At 40.7% G+C, this 20,919-nt stretch overlaps 2 protein-coding genes across 4 annotated transcripts in view; one reads left to right on the forward strand and one right to left on the reverse strand.

Annotated features, from left to right (window-relative positions):
* Positions 1-277: 277 nt before the first annotated feature.
* On the forward strand, positions 278-6,822 carry cunh12orf29 (chromosome unknown C12orf29 homolog). The gene is made up of 7 exons (XM_036568240.1): positions 278-530; positions 3,031-3,148; positions 3,328-3,423; positions 4,142-4,258; positions 4,481-4,678; positions 5,941-6,110; positions 6,267-6,822. Exons 1-7 carry the CDS (start codon positions 441-443, stop codon positions 6,462-6,464), a joined length of 987 nt encoding a protein of 328 aa, XP_036424133.1. The 5' UTR covers positions 278-440; the 3' UTR covers positions 6,465-6,822.
* cep290 (centrosomal protein 290) overlaps positions 6,714-20,919 on the reverse strand; it is a 28,876-nt gene continuing 14,670 nt past the window's right edge. For 2 of the 3 annotated variants that reach the window (XM_036568239.1, XM_036568237.1), the window contains 27 exons: positions 20,569-20,774; positions 20,257-20,408; positions 20,005-20,116; positions 18,892-19,347; positions 18,385-18,549; positions 18,092-18,199; positions 17,811-17,945; positions 17,256-17,519; positions 15,503-15,610; positions 14,975-15,174; positions 14,270-14,483; positions 13,925-14,062; positions 13,494-13,715; positions 12,877-13,011; positions 12,193-12,341; positions 11,918-12,073; positions 11,573-11,696; positions 9,918-10,052; positions 9,566-9,652; positions 9,237-9,401; positions 8,824-8,946; positions 8,543-8,715; positions 8,021-8,162; positions 7,853-7,926; positions 7,647-7,741; positions 7,496-7,554; positions 6,714-7,406 (listed from right to left, as the gene is read on the reverse strand). In XM_036568239.1, coding sequence (XP_036424132.1) covers positions 7,218-7,406; positions 7,496-7,554; positions 7,647-7,741; positions 7,853-7,926; positions 8,021-8,162; positions 8,543-8,715; positions 8,824-8,946; positions 9,237-9,401; positions 9,566-9,652; positions 9,918-10,052; positions 11,573-11,696; positions 11,918-12,073; positions 12,193-12,341; positions 12,877-13,011; positions 13,494-13,715; positions 13,925-14,062; positions 14,270-14,483; positions 14,975-15,174; positions 15,503-15,610; positions 17,256-17,519; positions 17,811-17,945; positions 18,092-18,199; positions 18,385-18,549; positions 18,892-19,347; positions 20,005-20,116; positions 20,257-20,408; positions 20,569-20,774 — 4,286 coding nt within the window. In that variant the 3' untranslated portion in view covers positions 6,714-7,217. The remainder of the gene's footprint in view (positions 7,407-7,495; positions 7,555-7,646; positions 7,742-7,852; positions 7,927-8,020; positions 8,163-8,542; positions 8,716-8,823; positions 8,947-9,236; positions 9,402-9,565; positions 9,653-9,917; positions 10,053-11,572; positions 11,697-11,917; positions 12,074-12,192; positions 12,342-12,876; positions 13,012-13,493; positions 13,716-13,924; positions 14,063-14,269; positions 14,484-14,974; positions 15,175-15,502; positions 15,611-17,255; positions 17,520-17,810; positions 17,946-18,091; positions 18,200-18,384; positions 18,550-18,891; positions 19,348-20,004; positions 20,117-20,256; positions 20,409-20,568; positions 20,775-20,919) is intronic. The other variant, XM_036568238.1, reaches the window with a different exon arrangement.

The following is a 20,919-nucleotide window of genomic DNA, read 5'->3' on the forward strand; positions in this document are numbered from 1 at the left end:
GCCACATCACAGTACCGCACGCCCTCTAGTGGCTGATCGCTTTATTCTGACTTGGGATTTCTTCTTTTTTTCCTTTTCGTTTCTTTTTTTATTAGCACTAGTAACGCTTATACTTACTACTAATTCAGTTTCTGACATTTATTTTAAATGATAAGAAGGCTAAACGGCTCTCTAATGTTATGAATATGGAGTTGATCTTTCAGTAAATGTCAGTTGAATCTTATTCTTATTGTAATGGCTCCGGACCACAAGGCGGCAGTAAAGAGCGTCGCTTCCCCGTCAGATTCAGCGTAGCGTGTAATATGGGCTGGTGATAACGTTATTTAGCCTGCTAACGCTGCGTGTGCTGAGTTATTCAGTTTGGCTCGTTTTTTTGCGCAGCGCTGGTAAATAAAATGTTATGAACTGAGGTGTTAAAGTTATTAAGAGCAGGATCAGCAATGCGCCGCCTGGGCTCAGTGCAGCGGAAGATCCCCTGTGTTTTCCTCACGGAGGTGAGAGAGGAACCATCCAGAAAGCGAGACTGTCAGGTGAGCGGAGAACAAAACGTCTGGCTGAAGCTCCTGCTTTTCCTCCACGCTGCTGTTTCTGTTACAGTGTGTTTCACACGAGGCTGAAGCTGGTTTCGTATTCATTTACCAGCTTCTGACTCGAATTGACGGTCCACCTTAAATTGAATAGCAGCTACATTCTGGCTCCTGGTTACAATGGGGCGCTATAACGCAGCTGCCGCATCATTTAAGGTGAAATGGGAAAATAGCGGGGTAATAAAAACATTTTTGCAGCGAGATCCAGAAAATAGTTTCTTCTTCTTCTTATTGTTATTCTTAGATTGCTCGTGGAGTCATATAGGCAGCTCAAGCAAATCACATTACTGGTAATACTTAACCACAGCAAGTGACTGCGTTCTGTACAGACATATTACAGCTTTTAATAACTTAAGTGCTTTTATTGCAAAGATGCTTTGATAATTTGAGCATCAACACTTGCTCACTTCCAGTCTTAGGGCATATGTCATCAGCTGGAAATTTAAAGGGCCCACATCCCCATATCCTACATTTTTCTTGTATTTTTTGTTTCTCCCGTTATACTTATGAGGTTTGCCTTTAAGACTGATAAATGTAAATCAGCAGGCTACCGTATATTTAAGGAATACAACCCGAGAGGGAGTGTGTTATCGCGAAATAACATCACGGCTGTGATTTGGTCGTAGATCATCACAGCCGTGATGTTATTTCGCGATTAACACACGACCTCGAGTTTTCTATTGCTTTTATACAACAGTTAAATAAATAAAGTAAGAAATTAATAAACTGGGCCGTGAACGCGGCATTCAATATGTTTTAATGACAGCAGGTCCTTCCGCCAAATTATAGTTCCTTAACAAGCAGCCTGTTGCTACGTCAGAGTAACGAGCTCCGCTCACTCGCTGCACAGCCGGCAGTTCGTTCTCCAGCTCCACACAGACCAACTGACAGTTTGGGAATTTAGTGTAGTCTCATCTCCAGACATCTTCCATGTCAAATGTGATCTTAAAAGTGTCCATTTTCTGTTTGTGCGCAAAGTAAGAAGTAAAAACGTTCAGATGGCCTGAGCGTCTCCTACAGCTGTCAAAGTCGTTGCTGAGCAACAGCGTGTCAGCGGAGTGATACAGTGTCTGTGCAAAAACCCGTGACGTTATGGCGAAATAACAGCGTAGTTAGAACGACTCTCAACCAATCAGCTTGCGTGGCCGGAACTAACTTGTATATTATGCCATATTCCAAAAGTAAACCAGTCTGAAACTCTCTTTGCTATAGTATGGATCGCTGTAGGCTGGATGGGTGGTCGTATGTAAATGTGTTGCTTTTCATGAAAAACAGTGCAGCTTAGTTTTCATATTGACCCGAATGATGGACTGAATGGTACTGAAATCTCAAAAACATTAAATTCTTTTGTTCAAATAAAGCGAGGAAAATGCAATATGGGCTCTTTAAGCCAGGTGAGGAGTGTCCAGAGGGAATGTTCCTTAGTTCCTCCTACTGGACTCATGAAAGCCAGTTGCATGGACTGTGAGGAGGCTTTTGCTGGAGGTGCATTCTTTTAAAGAAGGAAAAAGAAACTATAGTACATTCAAAATGTAGAAAGTACATAATGTAGAAGTGTAAAACAGCACAGTCACCTCTGCTGCTGTTGAGATCGACTCCACAGATGTCACAAGAAAAGAACGAGCCAAACTCCAAACTTAACCTACCACACAGAAAATCCAGGGTTAGATTGAAGCTAATTTCAACTGAATTTTAAAAAATTCTCCATAATTAAATGATTGAGATGTAGGTAAACAACATAATTCAGAGTGATTTGATGTGAAATGCTCTGTTCTAGAAAAACTTACAGAGTCAGAATTGTTCACAGTGGTACTGATAGGAACCAGACGTCTAAGGGATTTAATGCGTCCAGAAGCTCCCTCACAGAAGATTATTACAGTAAATGGGTGTGAATATGCTGCCTGATGTCTGGAGACATTGTTTTATTATAGTTTTGACATCAGCATTTGGGCTACGGTATATTTCTTTAAATCCATTGATGGCGGAGGGGTACGTACAGGGCGTTGTAAGGCAAAATAGTCCCCAAAGAAAATGGAAATTCTGTAAATTTATCTCAAATAAAGCATTTAACGTCAAACCACACTGGACGACTTTTGCAATGAATGAATTATATAGAAATTTTGAAAAATGAGTGGAGGTCCCCTTTTGAAGGTAGTAAGAAGTCCTGCTTCATGAGTCAGACCCCTGAACTAGAGGTGGGTAACACTGAACTGGAATAGTCACTAGTATTTCCACTAGTATTACAACCTCAATCGGGACAGCACCCTTGTAAACAAAGCATTAAATATTAAAGACAGGATTATATTTGGGGCAGGTTGCATGGAGTCATAATAAAACGATACTGACATGCTGGATCTGGCTTTAATATGGTCACTCTTTATGTTGCTTTTGGTTTTTTTTATTTGCTTTATTGTGTTAAATTCACCCCCTTGTTTGTGTTCAGCAATTTCAGGTGGTCGCTACAGAAAACGTGAATCCTGTGGCTCTGGAATCAGACATCGACTGTGCCCTCGCCACAGAGAAGCTGGATGGCACATGCTGCTATGTCACAACGTACAAAGGTACAAATGCACGACAGCCTGAAATATATCAACTAGAAACAGTTAACAGATGAAGTTCTGTGCTTGCACCGAGTGTTACTATGGAAACAGTAATTGTCTCACAGCTGTTCATATACTGTATAATATTTAGTTTTTTCATGCAGCTGTTTAAAGACAGTTCATTTTGTCTGCTTTTGAAGGTGAACCGTACCTTTGGGCACGCTTAGATCGGAAACCAACCAAGCAGGCAGACAAGAGGTTCAAAAAGTATCAGCACTCTCAGAAGACCTGTAAAGGTATTCACCTCATCTTCTCAAAGTTCAGCATATCATTGTTGTAGGAAGAAAACCTCGTATCTCCATTTTTGACATTTTTCAGTTTTTGACATAATTTGAAAAAACCTTTCAATTTGTTGTCCATTACATGGCATGTAAATTTCATGATGAATGTGCTAAAAGAAACGACCCAAAATAACTTGGGGGGGAAAAAAGTCTGGTTCCATTGACTTACATTAAAAGTAAAGTATGTTTTTTCCTTTTCCTGTAAAGTTACCATTTTGGAGATACAAGGTTTTCTTCCGACAGCAATAATTCAGCTTTCTCTTCATCAGTAGTACAGCATAGTGGGAGATGTGGCAAAAATTACATTGTGATACTTGAGGACATTTTCATGTAAAAAAAAAAAAAATCTGGTATTGTGACGTCTCTAATAAGAGTAAATAATTAAAGATAAAAATATAATGGCATAATGAGACGACATCCAAACAGATATGTATTACTTTGTGGTTTAAGGCGTTACTCTACACTGGTTGTTGCTGTTACAGGCTCTACAATTTGTCTTTTTTTATGGTGCATGCAGTTGTTTCGTTTTTCTAGAACTGACCATATACATGATATAAAGTTTGTCATAATTTATGTATAAATGGTCATCATATTGCCCATCTGTAGTAGATTGCCAGATAATATATCTGTGTTCTGAAGGTCAGATGGTGTGGTTTATGTTCTCTCATGACAGGTTTCACATGGAATGTAGAAGAAGATTTCAGAGCTGTGCCCGACTCCTGGATTCCTGCACACCGGGTCCAGCATGAGAACGGTCATCCAGTGCCTGATGAACATGGTCATATCCCTGGTAAACAGAGAGTTTTGCAATGTAGACACTCCTCAAAGCTTCTGTTGTAGATCACATCACAAGCAGATTCTCAATCCCAGTCCTGGGCACTCACATGTTCTACTTAATCACTTAATCAGTCAAGTTATCAAGACTTTTATTAGGCGAGGCAGATGTGCTCATGTACGTTATATTGCATTGAGTGGAAGCCAAGGTGATCATAAAACTGCTTTCACTTTGAAGGATGGGTTCCAGTGGAGAATACCAACAAGCAGTATTGTTGGCATTCCTCTGTGGTGAATTATGAAGCTGGATTAGCTCTAGTTTTGAGGCCTCACCCTGAGGATGAAGGTCTGCTGGAAATTGCCAGCGTACCACTGTCGGAGCTGATGGAGCAGACGCTGGAGCTGATTGGAACCAATATCAATGGAAACCCGTATGGTAAGCATCAAGCAGATTGGTGTGAAAATAGGAACCGATGGCCTGCAGCTGTTCTAATGTCCTTTGAAAGGGCTGTGTGACATAAGGCTAAAAATTGCAGAGAGCTAAACTGCTGTGGGCAGTTTATTGGTGGATATATTGAAATGTGTTGATTTTGATGACATCCCAAGAACAGTGATCTCAAAACAAGCTGTTTTTGCTTAATAGCTCCCTAGATGGACTGTATGGGCTAGTCCAGGGGTCAGCAACCCAAATATTAAGAAGAGCCATTTTGTCCTTTCAACAAAAATCAAACCACTTTGGGAACCACAACATTTCATGTCCATTTCACCATCTTGACTGTAAATATGTCCCAGTATGTGCTAATGTATTAGTATAGGCTAAAAATATAACGAAAATGCAGACATGCTTTGCTTTACTTTAAGCTTTAGCTCCGCTATAGCCACTTTTCTTGCATCTCTGGCAGGAAACATTTCCGCAAAAGTAGAACAGTTTCTTGTAAAACATCTCTCAACGTTCAAGTTTTTGTGAAGCTGAAGTCAGCTTCTCATTCGCCAGCTTCTTGTTCGAAGTCGCAAAGATGAAATCAGTTTCTTGTTCGAATTTTCCCGTTCCACCTTAAATGGTGCCTGAAGCACCAGAATGTAGCTGCGGCACCATTTAGGGTGGAACGGGAAAATTCGAACAAGAAACTGACTTCATCTTCATGACTTTTTAGTGTTTAACAGTTTCTCGTTGCAGATTAAACATATCAGGAAACCAGCCGACTGCTTCTAAATGCAAAAAAGTCTGTCCATTCGTCTCTAAATTATCAATGTTCATCTTAAATCTTTTTCTTTGCTTTGTCGTTAGCTGCTAGCTAGGTGAGACTGTTGTCTGCATTGCTGTGACCAGCAGTCTGCGTGCCAGGGTTCAAGGGTGAATTAGCAGATATAGGGTACATTAACTTAGTGTTAAAACTGTGTTAGAACTATTAATAGATCTTTATTTTACTGCAAAGGAGGATTATTTTATTTTTACCTAAAAATCTAATTTTGCTGAGGAGCCATAAGAGGGCAGTAAAGAGCCGCGTGTTGCCGACCCCTAGGCTGGGGGATTAACAGTACATTTTGGTACTTTAACGAGTTATTACGTACTACAACAAACTTTTTTTTATTTCAAAAAAGTGAGGAACATGGAACCGTGATATGGCCAACTTAAGACGTTTTTAGCAAAAGACAAAATTAACAGTGGTGTAGTGTAACTTTACTGCTTTTTCACAGGGTTGGGCAGCAAGAAGCATCCAGTCCATGTTCTGGTGCCCCATGGGATCCTGCGAGTCAGAAACACTCCTCCGGTGGAATACCAGCAGCTTTACTCCTGGTTCCAGGAATGCCACGAGGGCCGCGTGGAGGGAATCGTTTGGCACTGTAATGACGGGACTCTTATCAAGGTGATGTCATATCTCTCAGTCAAGAGTCTTGGGATTGTCCAGACACCAGTCATTTCTCAATTTTTTGTGCATAATTATATCTATTGCTTGTAGGTGTATGTGTTTGCACACCGTCTCTCAAGCTGTATGTTCCACTGATATTGGCTGTTGTTACAGGTTCATCGCCATCATTTGGGTCTGAAATGGCCCAACGGTGACACCTTTCTGAACTCCCGGCCTGTGGTTGTTCATGTGGACATGAAGGCGTATGATCCAGCGGGTTTGGCTGACTCACATAAGGACTTATTCTGCATACTGTCCGGCTTCAACGGAGAGCATTTCAACTCCCTCCGAGACATCCAGGTTGAAAACTGATAATTTAAGGTGGACCAGGGAAATACAAAACATTCCTGTATACTGTTCACCTTGTGCTTAAAATATGGTCAATGATGTTAATCTTTGCCAGCTCTTAAATGTTACCATGAGATCAAAGCTGCTTATTGTAAGTCTTTAAGAAGCCGCTGTGCATGTATTTAAGCACTTAATAATAGTAGGCACATGATGTATGGTAATGCAAGCTTTAAACAGTGGATTCATTCACTCTCGATTTTAAGAGGGAGAGTTAAAATGTATATAATTTATTTGATACGTCTGAGTTCTTCAGCACATCACCATCACTACAAATAAGTAAATAAATGACCTGATTACAAAAAAGTGAAAATATGAAATATATCCTACATGGAAACTGTTGTAATAAAGGCATTTAAACAGCTGGAAACTTGCTACAGACAGTCTCTGAGCTTTACTGTGTCAGATTTCACTGATGACTTATAGTACTGTACACATAACAGAGCTACTAAATGTAAAACAGCACATTTTGTAGGTACTTAATAAGGCCACAAAATAACCAGCATGGAGAAAAACACGCTCTAATCTTTGTGTTACAAAAGCACGGCTAATTTACAATGTACCTAAATATACTTCCACGAAAAAATTCTCATTAAAATAACTGAATCATGAAAACATTCCAAAGTCGTCATCCCCACACACTGTGTGTACTGTGTTTGGTCTTAATAGAGCCTTTTAAAATAATTTAAGACTTGCACCCTCCCGTACACATGTTTTGTGTTAGCTGAGCGATCCGTCTGTCGGGATGTCCACTGGTACTCCAAAGCGTTCTGAAAGTTTTTTCAGCTGTTCTTCCAGAATGATGTTTTTCTTCACTTCCACATTGTAATTGAACTTCAGATCTTCAAGCTCCTCAAAAAACGTTGGGTCAAAGTTTGCCAGTTCTTTGGTCATCCTTCTCACTTCATCCTTAGGATATGAGCAATTATCACATCATGTTAATGTGAAACAGTACTGTGGAATACAACACAAAAATGCTATGTTATTTGGAAAAATACCTGCAGCTGATTCTTTTCAGCACTGGCTACTTTTATTTGGGCCTGAAGCTCTTTGTATCCTAGAAAGAGAATTAAAGTTAGTCTGGTGAGCTAGCTTTGAGTAAGGTACAGATCATTTAATGGCATTCATTATTATTCAGTATAATGGTACCTGGTCCAGTTATGCTGGTTCCAAACTGCTCTTCATATTTCTTGATCTGCTGAAGAAGCTGAGCCTTTTCACGCTCCAGCTGATTGTTTGCGAGTCTGTAAAATGCATGTCGGCATGTGTGATTATGTGAGACTTTGGGAGTCTTTTGAAATGGATTACAATTATCTGTTTTCATTTACCTCCTCTCTACACTGTCTTAACATTACCTAACAGACTGAAACTCCACAGCAAGCCCCTCATCGGTAGTTGCTCCTATGGGGATATTTTTCAAGAGCTCTACCTGCAAAAATAACAAACAAAAATCGTATATATCCAGATTTTCACATAGCTAGATTTTCATATAAAATGGACCCCAAAATATCACTTTAACATACTTGTTCCTTCAGCTGTATGATGGTACGCTGTGCTCTCTGCTCTTTCTCGTAGGCCTCTGTAAGCTGCAGTTTAAGCTCTGAGAGACTTGCATTTTTCTTTGAGAGTTCACTCTCAAGCTCTTTCATTTTATTTTCAAACAGCCTGCAGGAAAAACAGGTTACTTTTTTTGGATTGTTGTGGAACAATATCCCCACTGATTTTTCTGGGAAACAAAGCAAGACCCTGAAAAGAATGCAGCTTATAATAAAGACAAAGGGTGGACACACTGAGTACTGAAACGCTTAATGTCATATTTAGTTGCTGAGACTTCAAATTTTCTGTTAAATGTATATGCTGCTTTTTTCCTTCTGATGCTCAAAAATGAACAACTTGTCCCTGATAGCTGTTTTAACTGGAAATGAAATAAATCAAAGGATGGCCTCTGACTTTTGCAGAGTTAATATTACACATTTAGTGACTGAGATCTTGATACTTCAAGGAAATAGAAATAAAAGGGAAAAGATTTATAGTCATTACAGTACCTGGTCACGACCGTAGATTTCCAGCTCTTGCTATCTGCCCTCTCTAACGATGGCCCCTTGGACTGAGCCAGCAGAAGCTTCTGGATGGTCTCCTCAAGCTCTGCCCTTAGCTTCTCATTTTTTACCTCCAGACTGGCCTTTTCCACTCTCAGCTTCTCTGCAGTCTCAGATTCCTGTATTGGAGCACACTACCTCTTTTACAATCCAAGTTATAATTTATTTTAACACATCCAGACGACTTTAAATTAGATACACTTCAGCCAAATGCTGGAAAGTCTTACCTTCTTGATATCCCTGCGTAGTCGCTCATTTTCCATCACAATTTTCTCCATTCCTTTAGTTTTTGATTCAAGTCTTGATGTCAGCTGAACTTCCATTTTCCCCTTCATCTTGTCATATTCAGCCTGTTGCCCAAAAATGAAAAAAATTGGTGGAAAATAAATATTATGTATAAAATGGACAAAAGAACAGTTTCAGGCTTCAAGATGACTACTACTGCTTTCAGCTATGCAAAATACTTTTGTCCATTTTTATAGATAACCATATGTCATACAGTGTCAGAAACCACACAAGCCTGTGTGTTTCAGATTACTTCACTTGATATGGATGCCAAACATGTCTTGGCTATTTATCTACATTCAAAGTAAAGGGAAAACAATGTAAATAATTTTTTTGGCCAAACTATCGCTTTAACCTTTAATTTCTCGTGTTCTCGTTCCAGAGTGGTTAGCTGCTCTTGTGTCGCGGCGGTCGAGCTCTTTTTCAGACTCTCATTCTCTTTTTGCACCTTCTCCACCACCTTTTTCATCAGTGCAATAGTCTTCTCCAGCTCAGGGACTGTTTTTCCACTCCGTCCAGACTGCACAAGAATGAGCTGTGAGAAAGCATTTTCTATCCAAATCCCTGTTTATCATGATGGCAGCACCACAAAGAAGTCAAACAACACAGATAATCCTCTCACAGCATACGACAGATGTTTTTTAATAGAAACCTCAAGATGAGATGACGGATACTAAGACCTACCCCACGGACATGCCCCAGCTTTTTTTCCACCTCTGCTTTTTCCTTTTTCAGCACATTACACATCTCTTTGAGGTCAGATACCTGATCCTGTTGACGAACAATAATAGGATTGTCCTCATTGTGCCACTTGTGCTATATTCAAAGCAAGCTATGTTGTTAAAATGCCTCAGAGGGCCTGTCCTAGATGTTTTTAAAGGAATATTTCATCCAATAAATGCTAATGTTGTGATTATGAATGAAAGCACGCAAGCAAGGTTACTTAGCACTATGCAAATAAGGTCAAGGTAGCTGGTCCACTCTCTGTTAGCATTTTTGGGGATGCATTCTCTTAAGAGTAAGAACTTAGCTGTACCTTAAGACGGGGCAGGTCTTTGTTGGCCTGCTCTAGCTGAAAGCGAAGCTCCAGGTTCTCTGTGGACAGTTTGAGGTTCTCTTTCTGTAGCTCGTGCTCCTTCTGTGATGGTGTACCAGAGCCCCTGCCGGATGTCTGTGCAGCAAATGACATCACATTTAATATGGAAATAACAAATTAATGTGAATAAAGTGAATAAATAACAATTCAGGATCAGGGTTTGACAAAAATGCGTGGCTGCTATAGTACGGCAAGATGCACAGCTCTGGGACACTGGAAAGGAACACAAGCAGGAAGCCTATGGAGCTTTCAGGATCTGTTATCTCTCTTGATGGAACACCCTAAGATCAAGTACCTTGGGAAACTTGGTTGGTTTCACTTTGCTATGCCTCCCCTGTTTATTTCCATCAATCATGGCAGCTCTTGATGGCACTGGTCTAAGGCCACCGTCTTCGAAGGTAAACTCACTCTCTGGCATGTCAAGAATGTTTTTGGGGTCAACAGCACTTGGGTCCCCATCATGCTCTGTGATGGAGGTCTCTTCAGTTTTCTCAATGGCTGGTTCTTCACACATGACTCCATCCTCCAAAGTACTCGGTCTTTGCTGCTCAATGGAGGGACCCTCTGTTTCTGACTTTTTACCGGTATGAGACTCTGTAGATACCTGCAAGTCCTTGTTTGGCTCCTCCAGGGCTGATTCTCCCTCAGTCACAAACGTTTCCCTTCCCTCTGTATATTGGTTGGTTTTACCCTGCTCTTGCTCGTCCTGTTCTTGTTCCTTAGGTTCCTCCTCTGGCCTATCTGGTTCCTCCTCTGGCCTATCTGGTTCTGTTAAGTCTTGCTTTATGGGAGCTGTCTCCCTTTTCTGCTCCTCCTCCTCAGTTTCAGTATGTTTTATTTCTGGCTCTTTTGCAGGCTGGCTTTCTTGGTCATCTTTAACATCCTCTTGCTCTTTTTGGTCTACCTTAGCCTCATCTATGGGCTTGTCATCACTTTCTTTCCCATCATTCTCATCTCCATTACGTTCATCTGTCCCTGCCAGGTCGCCCAATTCCTGGTCTGTACCGCCCTCTTTTGCAGGGATTGATTTATCTCCACTCTCTTCTGCAGCTGCCTCGCGTTCAGTTTGCGTTTCCCTGACCACCATGACTGTTTGCACCTTATCAGCTATTATCTCCCCATAGCGTTCTTGTGGATGGAAAGGTTTGTTGTTGCTTAATGTGGAAGACTGGATATTTTTATCTTGACTGTCATGTGTGACTTTAAAGTTCATAGAGTGAACACCTTTTGGAGACAAGCTGAATTGGGAAGATGAAACTCCACTTTTATCCTTTGCAAGCAAATGTTGGAAAAGAAGAAAAAGTAAAATAAAGATAAGAGAGAAGAGCAGCAAAACGTAAAGCAAGACGTTCTGCATGGCTAACGCCATGCATAGGTAGTATATGTAAAACAGGCTTTATCAGCCTGATCTTATTTGCTAAACAGCCCCTGTTTGTACAGTATTAGCCATTTTTGCCTTTAATGAGGAGTGAAATAAGTGAAAAGTGTTTCCTTTTCTTTATTCTTTATGGCATAACTTGTGTGTGAGAAATTGTGAAGAAAAAGGAAGAAGGAAAGAAAGAAAGAAGTAAATAAAGACGCAAAAGTGTGCTTACAGAAGGTCTGGATGGAGGCTCTTTTGCCAGCTGAGACTCCAGAGAATGAAGCCTCTCCTCCAGATAGCGGTTCCTGATGTTCATGTCCTCCATCGCAGCATCCCGAGGTAAAGCCTGTTGCTGTCTGAACAGTAAACAGAAAATTCTAACTATAACATTCTGACTGTCCCAAATACAAACTATAACACTGTGACTGTCCCAAATACAAACTATAACACTGTGACTGTCCCATCTATCAGCTTGTTTTCTAGTTACATCACATACAAATGCTATTACAACAGATTAGACCACAATCTTTTAACTAACCAATAAATGGAAGATGGTATGGTAAAATGTGAAACATACTTAATTATTTCAATCTGCTGCTCCAGCTCACAGTTCCTTTTCATCAGTGCCTCGATCTCTTGGTCAGTCTCGAGAGTCCGTGCACCTACCACCTGATCAGCTGTCACTCCACGACTTTTCAGCTTCTTCTGCAGGCCCACCTTCTCTTGCTCCAGCCTGCACAGCATAAGGAAAAGCACCAGCAGTGTTAAAGTCCAATTTTACATAATTTTCATCATCAGATATTTACGTATTTCAAATTAAAATGAAGTGGGATATGGTATCTTGTTTGTGACCTTCCATAGAGCTCTTTCAGGGTAGACAGCTGTCTGGAGAGGGAGTCTGTTTCTTTCTCCTTCTCTTTCAAAATGTTCCGGACTTTCTCCATCCTGGCCTGCCACTTTTTACCCTCCTCCCACCTCACCAGTTCTTCTTTAGAGGACTGCTAGGACAGAAACCAACACATTATCTGCAAAACTGCTTGTAGTTAAAAGTGAATATTTTTCTTAGAATATGTTGTCTACAATTCTTGTGATATGTTAATTCTTGTGATATTCAGTTGTATGCAAAAGTTTGGGCACCTTTTTTTGTTGATTTTTGAAGTGAAAAGAACATACATAACCTTTGCCCCAAACAAAATAAAAATAGAAAAAAGTAAAATAGTGATTGTGCAAGGGGTCAATAAAGATCTATTGAGTTAAATTGTGACTTTACAGCTAGAAGGGTGTCCAAACATTTGCCTGATTAAAATGATTTATTTTGAGTTAAATATATATTATAAAATATAATGTAACTGTGTATTAACATTAGCATAAAAATTTTCTTTTGAAAAGGTTGTGTTTATTTAACTATTTTGAACACCTAATCACCAAAATATACATTATTTATATATTTATACATATTTTACATGCTGAATTTTACCATTAAAAGGTATGTGCACCCTCACCTGACAGGTGATTAGAATTACTTTGCGTGCTCACCTTGTCATCCTTCACCGTGGTCTTTCTTTCTGCAGGCTCTGATACACTCTTCTTGTCCAGCTCAGACTCCAGCTTGCGGATCTTCTTCTGCAGAGCCTCTACAGAGGGGCCCTTAACTTCACTTTCAGCTTGACCCTGTAACACACATGCATTTTTGTATTAACATATACAGATGATGATGTAGAGATAAATGGCATACATAATGATACAGATAGCTTACTGCCTTGACATTGGCAGAAATACACTTTTGGATTTTTTCCCGCATTAGTATTCAATTGATACAAAAAATCTCTTTCTAGAAGCCTTAGAAGACTCAGACCCTTAGAAAAGTCACAGAGGAAAGAAAGAATGATGAATAGCAGAGCGTTGTCTAGACATATTTACTGCTGTAAAAGGGAGCCACTGTACTAGCAGACCCCATGTAAACGGGCTGTCACTTTTGGGATTCCCCTGATGCCTTTGCCTCCAATGGCATTCTTAGAGAATCACTGGTTCTCTGAGGCACTGTCAGAAATAGCTGTTTGTATTTTTAAGTAGCTACAGGATGATAAAGCGTGCTAGTTTTTTGGATAGATCAGGCCATGGGTATGACGATAAGCAATGGTATTCTGCCTGACCTGCAAGCCACTGCTGAGTCTCTTGACTTTCTGCTTGAGCTCCTCCAGCTGCTCTTCCAGAGTGTCCCTCTCACTCTGCAGCCTGCTCTGGCTCTTCTGACTCTTTTGCAGCTCCTTGTTGAGGTTCTCTACCTCCTCCTTCAGAGAGCTCTCTCGAGTTTTGGCCGCTCTCACATTCTCCTTCCAGCCCTGTAACTCCTCACTCAGCTCCTTCACATGGGCCTGACAGCAAAGGCATATTTGTACAAAGTAAGTACATGTAACTCACAGACACCGAAAGAAGGTTCACTTTTGGGGGGATCGGTTGCATAAACAAACATTGACCCTCAGCTAGTGTTTTCTCTGTGTCAATGCACATCCAAATGAGGCCTGGATTAACAGGCTTACTTTAAAATGCTTTCTATGCATTCATGTGTTTCCAGAGTGCTGACCTTGAGTTCTTTGGTTTGCTTGTCCACAATCTGCTGAATGTTAAGGGACTCTTCCTTTTGGGCTGCATTTGCAATGATCTGCTGCTCGGCGTGGGACGTCATCTCTGCACGAAGCTCCAGCAGAGCCTTACTGAGAGCCTACACTCAAAGACAAAGATACATGAACTGACAGCCCAGCTTTTCCTTTATGCAAGTACACCCAAAGCAAAGACTACCCAACTAAACACATTACTTATATGTCAAGTTGTGAGACGCTTCTCTCTCACAAAATGATGTAACAGTTACATAAGAGCTATTTTCCTAAGCCTTTTCATGTGCTTTCTGAAGCATGATAGTGAAATGTACCTTCTGTTGTTTCTCCTTGAGGGCCAGCTGGGCTTTCAGACGCTCAACCAGGTTCTTCATAGTGTTACTTGGTGAGCGCACGTTAGCCTCTTTCTGGGCCTCCAGCTCAGTACGTAGGTACTGTAGCTCTTTCTCCATCTGGAACAGCTGGGATCTCAGCTCTTCTGCCTCCTGAGACAGAGCCTTCATCTGGGAAGAATGCCTCTCCTCTAGCCTGGAAAACACAGCAAGTTGAAAATACCCAGGACTGTTGATCGGATATGAGATACAGATTCTATGTTAGCCAGTGCGGCACTTCAAAGGTTATAGTTGGAATGGTTATCTGACCTGCTGTAGGCAGTTACATGTAATCACAAAAATAATTAATTCAAAACGGGCTGTTTTTGCAACTTTGTTTCCATAAATCGAATATATGCATTAATGAATTTTGGAACTTTAATGCTTATATATGACCTCACACAATATTTATTTTAAATTGTGAGGAAAATCAGTTTTGCCATGCTATGGGCCCTTTAATGGAAAGGACTGGACTCAAATTCATGCATAAGTATTTCCAATATCATACTCTGACCAATTCATGGTTTTTTGTTGACATATAAATGCAACACTCTGTACGGCAATATTGAATTGGCACGTTATTGGGTGCAGTAACAGGTCAAACAGCTTTCCGAATCTGGTCTGCTTACCACATGCTCTGAAACTCACTTGGCTAATTGTGCCACGTGCTCTTTAGCCTGAGAAGCTGTGGCCTGTCTCTGTTTGTCCAGTTCAGCAGTCAGAACCTTCAGCTTGTGCGTTAGGGATGATAGAGATGTGTCCTGTTCTGCCACTGTCTGCTCCATTTCAGCCAGACGCGCCAGCTGCTTCGTGGTTGGCACAGAGATGGTGGGCTTCTTCATTAGCTCCTACAGAATGCAGCCATACGAGGAGTCAGTCTAATAGCTGGTATGATTCAGATCGTATAACTGAACTTGCCGTTTGATAAATTCCAGTGACATGAGAACTAAGGTACTAAACTGTAAGTGTTAAAATGTCAAGATGTTGCTTACATTGTAACTTATTTTTATATTTAAAAGCTCTGATGCATTCCAGCCATAGCCTTCCGCCAGGGAGACAAGAGATTTAAGTTTGAACTGCCTAAGGAGTACCACATGCCATATTACACTCTTGCACTACATCAGGGTCACACTATATGTTATAGAGCTATCTTTAAGACTGAGAACAGAAACTCACCAGAGCAGTCTTTTTGAAGTGGTCCAGAGACGTGTCTGTGTGTAGGTCCAACTTTTGGAGCAGGGTCCTCACTTCCTCCTCATGCTTTTTTGCTGTTTCCTCCTGCTCCTGTTAGAGAGAGAGAGAGAGAGAGAGATTACTTTATATTATACATTAAATTGTTAGATATTTTAATGAATGTACAACCCCATTTCCAAAAAGGTTTGGATGCTGTGCAAAATGTAAATAAAAACTAAATGCAATGATGTGCAAATCATTTAATCCCTATATTTCACAAAGACAACAAATCAAATGTTAAAACTGAGAAATTTTATTGTTTTTTGAAAAATATATGCTCATTTAGAATTTGATGCCAACAACACGTTTCAAAAAAGTTGGGACGGGGGGATGTTTCCCACTGTGTTTCATCACCTCTTCTTTAAACAAAACTCCTGTAAGCGTTTGGGAACTGAGGAGACACTGCTGTAGTTTTGAAAGTGAAATATTTTCCCGTTCTTGCTTAACATAGGGTTTCAGCTGATCAACAGCTCAGGGTCTCCTCTGTCGTATTTTTCATTTTATAATGTGCCAAATGTTTTCAGCGGTGACAGGTCTGGACTGCAGGCAGGCTAGTTTAGCACCTGGACTCTTTTAATATGGAACAATGCTGCTGTAATACATGCAGAATGTGGTTTGGCATTGTCTTCCTGAAATTAGCAAGGCCTTCCCTGAAAAAGACGTCATCTGGATGGCAGCATATGTTGCCAAAACATGTATATATCGTTCAGCATTAATGGTGCCTTCACAGATGTGCACGCGACCCATGCCATGTGCACTAATGCACCCCTATACCATCATGAATACTGGCTTTTGAACTGTGCACTGATAACAAGCTGGGTTAGCTCTTTAGCCTGGAGGACAAAATACAAATGGGGTTGTATTTATGCAATATACTTTTTGTCAGGTTTCAAAGTCTTATACTTAGTCTTATAATCTCAAACCATCTGTTACCAAAGCAAACACCAATATTCTTCCTAAAGAAAGCTGAGGGCTACTCATCACTGGTACTCAAAGCAATGAAAACACTGATATCTACTCAGTACAAGTGTTTTTGATATTCTAAAGACAGTAGATGTGTAATGCATGGAACTTAATTTGGGAACTGTACTGGCTGTTTGAAATGGATAAAAACCTGACTAAACTCTGGGCCTCATGTAGTAAACTTCTTGCACATGCATTCTGCCCATGTTATATACAAAACTGGCAGATAAGCCTAAAAACACAGTTTATGGGCCGTATGCAGGGAAAACGCAAAATGTGTTTCTCACGCTCAAGCATATGCAAAAAGTATGTGGATTGCACAGAGATGGGGTGGAGATATTTTGGCTCAAACTTGGTGATTGCTTCACTATTTCACCACTCCTTTTTTCTTGTCCTTGTTTCTTGTCCTCTGCGGAGCCTTAGTTAATTTGAATATTAACTGCAGACTCATTGTGAGGGCATACTGCTGTCATATTAAGACACATTTTGCTGCATCTGTGCTCATATATGTATCTGGCCCTCAGTCTTTATAGTGATATTTACATGACCACTGAAACCTCAGGGGAACGTATCCCAAAACAAGGCACCAGTGTTTAAACATCTGAACTTTTATTACTGAATTATATGAAATATGCTCCCATTTAGACATTCACTCAATGCTAATAATAATGAATAAGCTTTTATTCATTTTCAGCATCATTAGTATTTTTTTGATTAACTGCTTTTTAAGTACCTGTCTAGCCTTGGCTAGAAGGTTCTGGTACTTCTTCAGAACCTCCTCTTTCTGGTCCAGACGGCACTGCAGGTTGCTGATGGTCTGATGGGCGATCTTCAGGGCAGGCTGGGTGTCTGTGTCCTCCTGTTTGCTAAGGTCAGCGAGGAGCCTCTCCCTCTCAGCAGCGGCTGGAAGGCGGAGCCGCAGCTCATTGATGACCCGGTCTCGGGCCAACACGTTCTGCTCCGCCTGCCACAGAGCTGCTGTCTTCTCTTGCAGCTTCTGCTCACACAACATGAACAACAAAATATAGTGACGAGCATCACAAAACAGTGCAAAACTATAAATCATTTATTATATGGTTGTGAACACATTTAGAAGCAGATAGGTGGAGCATGAGTTGAAACAGTGCAAGATTATAAATAATTCATTATATGGTTGTGAATACATCTAGATACAGATAGGTGGAGCATGTGTCCACTTTTTGGAGTGATATTCATGTTTGTTACAGAGATGCTTCAGTTCATTCATTCAACCCTCACACTGTTCATTAGTAAATATTATACTACTGACCTCCTCCAGAGTTTTGCAAGTGGCTTGCGTCTCCAAAATGGTGCGAACGTGTTCCTTGATTTTACTCAGTGCATGGTCCAGTTGGTGGGCAAGAGGCTGGCTTGGATCTGGCAGAGAACCTGTTGCTTCTTCAAACTAAAACCAACCAAACAGGAAAAAAAAACGCATGCATTTTAGGTAAGAAGCAATCTTTTCAGCCAGCTGATGTAATGGAAAGAGTACTCTACATTGTCCAAAACAAGAACAAAGGTAAGAAGTCCAGAGTGAACTGCAGACAGCACCTTTTGTGCGGAACTAATAATTTGGCTCTGCTGTTTCTCATAGGCGTCAAGTTGCCGCTCCAGCTCCACCTCCCTCTGATCCCAAGAAAGCTGCCGCTCTTCCAGGAGCTGGAAGAGAAGAATCAAATTCTTTCACACCAGGTAATAAATATAATATAACCTACATTAGCTCTCTTAATGGTGATTCTCTTCACTGAAAATACTTCATAATTTTATCACAGGTCTTTGAAGCTAGCATTTTGTTGTGTTTAAGTAATTTCTATATAATTCAAAATAGCAAGTGGCAGTCGTACATTGTTCTGTTGCACTAGTTCTTCCTCCAGGCTGCTGATGGTGTGCTCCTGCTCAGCCACCATGTTCTTCAGGTACCTGATCTCCTCTTTCAGAGCTCCCAGCTCCCTGTTTTTCCTCAGTTCCTGCAGACGAGCTTCCTCCAGCTTTTTATGCCATTCACTAACCTTTAAAGGGCAGGGTGAGAAACACTCATGCTGAACAGAACACACTCACGGTGCCAGTGAAATACTACGCAACAATGACATTTTCTCAAACAAGTGAATTTTAACAAGTAGCTAATTGAAATAAATGAATTAATTCTAAAAGCTATTTTAAAAGCTATTATATATTATATGTATTATATGTTATATAAAACAATGCTTTTATAGGATTTCCAGAAACCAAACTACTCTGACATATCAGACATATTTAAAACATTAACAGTTACCTAACTACAGCTTTACTTTGCTACAACTCTTATTTGTAAGCTTATTTCACTAAACCTATCCCTGATGGTTAACCAGTACCTTCTGTGCTCCTTTGGTATCCTTCAGTGTTGCCATAAGCTCCTCCAGACCTTTTAGCCTGAGCTCCAGCTCCTGCACCCTCCCCTCTGCTGTCCTGTGCTCCTCCTGTGCCATGTGCGCCTCCTTTCTGGCCTTCAGTCTGTCCTCCTGCAACTTCAGCATGGTGTTGGAGAACTTCTCCTGCTGGGCAAGTGGCAGTGCCCCAGAGAACTGTGTGCGGAGGGCCTGTAGGGCGTGGCGGAGGTAACGGGCTCGCTGGCGCCCCTCCTGTCGTGCGTGCCACAGGGCCTGCTGCTGAGCATCCAGCTGCTGCTCTGCCCTCAGCTTCTGCGTCTCCAGCTTCTGCAGACGGGCAGTAGAGGCCTCCAGCTTGCTTATGGCTGCTGTCTCACTCAGCTGAAGGGCCACGATGTGCTGGTGGAGCTTGGCTATCAGAGCCTTCTCATCAGACTGAGCCTGGCCATGGAACATAGTCAGTATAATGTGATTAAAGAAACCGTCACTATAGTTCTTTATTATCTGTAAACACAAGAAGTATAAGAAACTAAAAGTATAGTATTTCAATATAAAAATGATTTAATATTGTTATTCATACTTGATCAGAACTTGATGCTTACATCATACAAATCTGTCACTTTTTTCTGTGTGTGTGTGTGTGTGTGTGTGTGTATATATATATATATATATATATATATATATATATATATATATATATATATTTGCACATTATAATGCACAGTTACTGTTTATTTGCTGAATGTAACATACTGGAAATTAAAATGTGGCCTGTAACTTATGGATTTTTTTCCCCCAATACCTTAGACTCAGCAAATAAACAAAAACTGTGAACTAAAATTTGCAGAAAGATGCCATATTTAAGTTGGTTCCCTCAACAAAACATGTCATTGTACATATTTAAAAATGACAAGATAATACTATTTAAAACTGTTCATGTCTTTTACAAATACCTGAATAAGTAAATGAAAAAAGTCTAGACATTTGCTTATTTGAATAACCATGCCTATCCGCAGCGACACAAGCATATCTAATGGACCAAGTGTGCATATCAGACATTCTTAACCACATACTCTGCTGAAGGAACAAATGTCTTACTTGATAATCGAGCACCTGCCTTCTGAGACTCTCCACCTCCTTCCCTCGGCATTGCTGTCTGGCTTCCAATGCATAAACCTGCATTTTGGCCACATCTGAAACCTCCCGTAACCTAAACATTTCACACTCAATTAGCACCCATGACTACCTTAAGTATGATTAATAAGATGTGAAAAGTACTGCAATTCCTGTAAAAAGGACAATAAATGAATTGCTTATTATCACTATATTACCATGTTTCATTGGGCTTACTTGGATGCCTCAGTCCTGAGCTGGGCTTCACTTTTCTCCAGCTCTGCAATGCGTTGCCGGTCTGCATCACTGACTTCTTTACTAACACTGTTGGCGAGTTCGTCACGTAGCTCACGCTCGATTCGCTGGGCCTCCATGTTTTGCTTTGCCATCTGGACACATGTGTTACAGATGACTTAAAAGAGACTGTTTTGTTGTGTTTTTATGCCACATTGTTAAACATCAGCCATCATTACAAAGACTTTAAAGCACTTGCAATGCCTCCACTTCCATTTATTTTAAGGTTTTACAACTGTCAAGCTGTAGACCGACCTCAGCAAACTTTGCCTCAAGCTCAAAGTTGCGCTCCTCCACTTGTTTGAGAGAGTTCCTCAGGTGCTCATACATCTTCTGAGCATGCTGAGCTCTCTGCCTTTCGTTCAGCTCCTTTATCTCCAGAGTGGTGATGCGTTTGGACACGGACACAATCTCACTGTTGGCCAGAGCCTTTGCTGCTTTGTCCATACTGCTCTCTCCACCTGTAGACAAACACAAACTTACCATCATCATCTAAATAAGCATAGCAAAGGTCCATTTGGCCTGCTCACTGGAATTTTATTCTAGTATTCAGCCATAGTTATGAAGCATCTCTAAGCAAGATTTAGGATCAGATACTGATTCAGG

Source organism: Colossoma macropomum, unplaced genomic scaffold (assembly GCF_904425465.1).
Source record: "Colossoma macropomum unplaced genomic scaffold, Colossoma_macropomum, whole genome shotgun sequence".
Taxonomy (NCBI): domain Eukaryota; kingdom Metazoa; phylum Chordata; class Actinopteri; order Characiformes; family Serrasalmidae; genus Colossoma; species Colossoma macropomum.